This window comes from Fukomys damarensis, unplaced genomic scaffold, assembly GCF_012274545.1.
Source record: "Fukomys damarensis isolate Sample0158 unplaced genomic scaffold, DMR_v1.0_HiC HiC_scaffold_13, whole genome shotgun sequence".
Lineage (NCBI taxonomy): Eukaryota > Metazoa > Chordata > Mammalia > Rodentia > Bathyergidae > Fukomys > Fukomys damarensis.
Genome location: NW_022900925.1, coordinates 6,390,751 through 6,396,750, shown reverse-complemented (window position 1 = coordinate 6,396,750; position 6,000 = coordinate 6,390,751). Strand labels below are relative to the sequence as shown.

The 6,000-nt window shown below is 42.1% G+C and overlaps 1 protein-coding gene across 2 annotated transcripts in view; it reads left to right on the top strand.

Moving 5' to 3' along the window:
* Dnah9 (dynein axonemal heavy chain 9) overlaps positions 1-6,000 on the top strand; it is a 331,965-nt gene that overhangs the window by 4,808 nt on the left and 321,157 nt on the right. The window contains exon 3 of one of the 2 annotated variants that reach the window (XM_010615004.2): positions 3,952-4,156. In XM_010615004.2, coding sequence (XP_010613306.1) covers positions 3,952-4,156 — 205 coding nt within the window. Of the gene's footprint in view, positions 1-3,844; positions 4,157-6,000 lie in introns of those variants that run through there. The other variant, XM_033762784.1, reaches the window with a different exon arrangement.

Below are 6,000 nucleotides of genomic sequence, written 5' to 3'. Positions count from 1 at the left end.
AATGCTGCATCTTGTGCTGATGACAGAACCCTTCTTTCTCCATGATTTTGACCCCTGGCTTAGTGGGACTTTGGCCAACAAATAAAGTGTGGTTATTTCAGCAGACCTAATGTTTGACCTCTGGGTTCCCTAAACGTTTCTCCTCCAGAGATCCTTTCCCCTTTATCTTAAGCATCCCTCTCCTACATCCTTCCAGGCCTGCGTCCCTGAGAGCCTCCATGATCCAGTTTTAGGCACCTCCATCTGTGAGCACTGCTCCTCCTTTCCCAGCTTTCTCCCTCTCACACCATGACTGCTGGCATGTCCACTCCACTGGGCCTGCTGCCTTCTCCTGTCCCCGCCACACACACCCATATTTTATCACCTACTCAGCACCATCAACCTACCATTGTGCACCATCAACTCCTGACTACTCATTTGGCCACACCGCAGTCCTGGTTAAGTCCTTCTCTACTCTATATTATCTGCACCATGAAACTGAATGGCACTACGAAAAAGCCAATTGGCTCCGCTTAAATTTTGGACCTTGAACCACTAGGCCTTTTATTTTTCCCAACAGATATCCTATATTTTCTTTCCAATTATTTTCTTAGTAGTTTAGATCACATTTCACTTTTTAAAAATATCTTCACATGTCCAAAACTTTCTCTTTTAACCTCACTCTGTGATGCTCTTGCTTCTTTCTTTGAAAAAGGAATCAAAGGAAATGGACACAAAATGTCCACAAATGATTCTGTCTACCCCATCTGCCAAAATCCATACTCGTTTCCATCCCTTTCATTGCTACAAGTGCACTGTCTTTCTTGTTTGATGCCAACCCTAAGCCTAGCACTGCCACTTTTGTCCTGAATCCCACCCTAGCAACTTCCCCATCTCTTCTCTATTATTATTTCCCTTTCCACTTGATAATTCTCAGTTTTCGCTGTTTCTGTGGTCCAACCTAAAGCAGAATTCTGGAATGTGTGTCCTTTTTACCATGGTCCAGTCCAGACACCTCCAGAGTCTTTATCTCTAGCCTTTTCTTCTCTGGACCCCACCCCAAGCATATCCAACTGCCTACTCCATGTTTCTGGCTTGAAATGCAGTACACATACTGATTTTTATCACGTCCAAATGCAAGCTCCTGCTACTCTCTCAAGAACTTCACCATTATTCTTCCCCACATCTCTAATGATAACTCTATTCTTCCTGTTGATCAAGTTTTGGAGTAATGCACACCATTCCTTTTCTCTCACAACTCAAAAACCAAATTGTAACACCTCACATTGGCTGTGCCTTCAAAATTTATGTAGAATCAGATTATATGTGGTGCTAGAGGTGTATCTCCAGGGGGTCCTGCTTTCCATCCACAGCATGGCAAAAAGAAAGAGTGAGTTACATATCTTCCATCTCTTCATTTCCCCTGCACCAAGCCAGTCCTTCTGTCCAACAACTTCTCTCTAGACCTCCTTTTCCACTTTTGTCCCCTACAATCCATTCTTATTGAAGGAGTTGGATGATCCTACTAAAAGGTGTCTTGCCTTGTCACCCATTTGCTGAGAACTTTTCATTGATTTTCATTTATTTGAGAGTAAAAATCAGAATCCTACAAGTAAGGCTTCAAGGGATTTGCCCTCCTCCCAACTTAATCCTATTTTTTGCCCAGACTGTTCCATAATCACTGGTCTCAACACCACTCCTTGGTCCCACCAAGCATGCTCCAACCTCAGGGCCTTTGCACTGCTTTGTCTTCCGCCTGCAATATACTTCTCCCAAGGATCTGCAAGGATCTCCCCATCCTCCTTCCTTTGTTCAAATTCTTTCCTCACGATGATGGCTGTACTGACACCTTGAATTACACCCTCTCTACTTCATAGCTTTGCTTCCCCCTCTGGTATTTTATTTTTACTCACAGAATTTTTTTTTTTTTTTTTTTTTTTTTTTTTTTTTTGTACTGGGGATCAGACTCAGGCCCTTGTGCTTGTGAGGCAGGCAGCGGAAACACTGAGCCAAATTCCAAATTCCCGGCCCTTTACTCATAGAATTTACTGTTCATTGGCTGCTTCTTTCCAAAAATAAATTTTTTGAAGTCACGACTTTTGTCTGTTTTGTCTGCTGATGTGTCCTCTTAGCATCTACAGTAGCACTGATATGTGGTAAATGTTTAGTACTTATTAAGTAAATTAATGAGTCAACTTTCATTTCATAGTTTTCATGTTCACTATTTTTCTATCACTCTAAACCCTCCAAAGTCGAGCCCAAGCCTATTGATCCCTTTTTCTTCAGACAGCAGACATCTGTAAACCTCTATGGCGTGCTGTTTAGATGGTGGACCCTAAGGGACCACAGTGTATATATAAGGATCACTGATGTAAGCCACTGCCTTTCAGATCTTAGGAGAATTCCAGTTTATCCTTTTTCCTGTTAGGCCCTCTGCTCTGGCTCCAAAGGGTTTTTCTCAGTATGAACATGACAGTATGCCTGTGACATTTTTTTTTTTTTGGTCCTTTTTGAGTTCTCTGAACAGTGACTGCTTCCAGGAATACCAGGCCAAGAAAATGTCTGTAATTTAATAAATGGGGTCTAGGTTTTCTACTCACACCTTCCAGGTCTTGTTGGTTATCTACAGACCCTATCAGCCACACTATCCATGTCTTCATTTCATTGTTTCTTTGGTGGGTTCCTCATCATGTTTCCTGACCCTCACAGTGCCTGGCTTGCTAGTATTCCTGTTGTAGCAACAGTGCCATTTTAATAGACAGAGGTTCCTAATGAATTATACTGACAACTTTTTAAGTTGCTAGTGATAGAAACTCAATTTAAACCCACTCAGGAAATTCAGGAGCAGCTGGATTTAAAAAGTCACCAGGACTTGGTCTTTCTCCTCTGAAGATTCTTTCCTCTTCATAACTTTAGTCTAAGGCTCCACTTGAGAATGAGATGACCTCCCAGAACTCCAGACTAGTGGCATAGAGATTCCTTGAAGAGTTTAGATAAGAGACTTTGGCCTGACTCTCATTGGCTCAGATCTGGTTCCATATCTACCTCAAGAGAGCTATGTCCAGTGGTCAAAATTAGCTAGTGTTTACCCTAAAGATGGGGGGAAAGAGAAGGGAGAAGGGAGAGGGGGAAATAAGAAGAATTAAGACATTATATGTACATGTACCAATTTTCCATGATGAATATATTCATTATTCATTGCAAACTTGTTTTGATAAAATAATGATGATGACAATTATAATAATGCTAAAGAAAAAGATTCAAAACTGCTCATGGGTTGCTCCTCATAACAACTGTAGACAGATTGTTATCTTTACCTGAATTGGTCAGTGTGTGTGTGTGTGTGTGTGTGTGTGTGTGTGTGTGTGTGGGTGTGTCTGGCTGTTTCATTTGGCTACTGTTCACACTGTTGATGAGGGAGGGATTCCTGCCCCAGGTTAATGGTGGTAGCTGAACACAAAACAACCAACATAGGGTAGATGACATGGACTTTAGTTTAGTAGTCACATATACTCACAACCAGAGGAGGAAGACACTGTACCGTGCAGGTCCATTTTGGAGTTGCACTTGGGAGCACGAGAGGCACACTTTATATAGTGTCGAGAGGAATCCCCTGGCTCTCCTGGGAGAACGGGACTGACTTGTTTGAATAATCCTACTGCCTGGCAGAGAAGTGCAGCCTGAACCTCAGGGATAAGGAGGCACTATGCTTGGTCCCTCCTCAATAAGGAGGGTCTCTTATCTTGATAACCTTAGCGACAAGAGCAGACTAGGGGGAAGCCTTGTGGGTAGGCTGTTCGAGTTCCTCCATATTTTGCCAGATGTCAGGGCAGCATACAATGTGGGACACTGGTATTAGGCCTTATCGTACAATGGCCCGTGGAAAGATGTGTATAACTTCCCAGACCTTTTCTCAGAACAGTCTTACTGTAAAGTCTCAGCGTAGAATGCATGCCTCCCTGCATTGTGTACTGTTACAGGTGGTTGTACCCATCCTGGCCAATGAGAAGAACCATTTAGACTGGCCCCACATGGTATGCCAAGATGTCAGGAGGCATGCCCACACCCTCCAGTGTGACCTCCGTGTTATCCTGGAACAACTGAAGGGGAGAACATTCCTGCCTCTTCCAGCAGGCTCAGAAAAAATAGAATTTGTGGATCCTGAAAGTGAGACAGTGTAAGTACAGCCAGCCTGTCCATATGGGCCTCTGAGATATGGGACAAGCTGGTTTATCTGAATGTTTGCTTTGAATGACTTTTCTTTTCCCGGCGCAGCACAGCTCCTCACTCTGCACACAAGCCCACTGTCCGCTCTGTTCGCCAGCATCCTCAGAGTGCATGTTTGCATTGATTGCATCCTTCGTCCTGGTCCCTCAGCCTGAAGTCTCTTCAGACTATCACGCAATGTGGCCTTCTTTCCATTTAGAATCATCTCCAGGCTGACAGGGGGCACACTGATTTTCAGTGCTATTTTGTTTATCAAAATAGCAGCTCACTGTTAGCAATGACTCAGGTCCAGCCTGGAGGTCCCCCACCTTACTCAGTACCTAATGCCACAGCATTAACTCTGGCTCCTCTTGTTATGATTCCAGGCTCCCCACCTCCACCTTTCCTTCCTTCTTCAGCAGTTGCAGACTTTTTGTCAGGTCGTGGAGACTTTTTTTTCCAAATAGAAACAAATCTAGCTTCTCCAGAGAGTCTATGCTTCCTGTTCCTGAGTGAGTATTAAAATCCCAGCCTCATCTCCTTTCAGAAGTTATACCCACCATCAGCTCCCAATTCCTATTCCAGCTTTGACTTGTCATTGCTTCTGTCCCCTGAGGATTTTTTTCAAAGCGAGCTATGTAAACAAATAATGCATGTTGGTATATTTTGTCTAGCATCGCTGTGTTTGTGGCAACAGGCGGTCTTCTTGCATGAGCATGGTCTGCAGTATCACCAGGAGTTTCTTAGTATATTATTGTCATGTTCATTTAAGAGCCACGATACATATGAAGAATAAGTAATTCGTGCAAACAGCAGTATACTTCACAATGAGTATTTTTTTCCTGTTGAAAGCAATTTGCTACATATACACTTTGAAGTAATTTCCCATTTAACTGAAAAACTTATCATGACTTAATAAAAATATCTAACTTTCAAAATAAATAGATTTAAACTACCCCATTTTCTGGTCCTTTTATATCTTAATTTAAAAACATTCAGTGTATATGTATAATCCTTATTGAGTTCATCTCCCTTTGTTCAAATTTGATTATTTGCCCAAAGCCTGGATCATTGTGGTGGGGGAGAAAATTTCTTCTTCTTTTAAGACCTTTCATAATCACTTGGGCCACATCATTTCTCAGCAAATATGAATTTGATTAAATTAAGTGAAGGTGGGTTTCAGGCTTGAAAATGTGAATGACACACGCCCCTTTTTTAATCACTGTGTCCTTGGTCGGCATTTATAAATTTCAGTTAGAATGATGTGAAAGGGCAGCCAAATAAATTTTTTAAAATTTATGTTTCTTTTCAAATATAGCTAAGTTGTTTAAAACAACATTTAAAAAAAAAGATGTATGAGGGAAGAAAGCTTGAAAATTCCCCTTTTCAGTAGAAGAACAAACACACAGTGAAATTGTAATGGTGGGACTGGGAACGCTAACAGTTGGCTGGTAGAGGAGGAAGTAACCTATTTTCTCCTGCTGCAGAGATTAGAACTGATCGCAAAATGAAAACATCACAGGGAGGTAGGTGTGGCCCCACGGTGAGACAAGCTTTCTTCCTGGGAAAGCTGACCTACTAAGGAATGTACTGCCTTGTCAAGGAGGGCACTTGTTCTTATCGGTGAGAGTCAAGCAAGGTTGGGTGGTCACCTGAATCTGTCCTGTGCAAGGTATTCTTGCAGTGATAGGAAGACTTGATGGCACTTTAAGTTGGTAAAAATGTCTTCAAAATATTGATGAACCCTTGAATCTGTATGAATAATGTTGGATCTGTACAATTCACTCACTCCTCGAGAGAGTTTACTGCAACAAA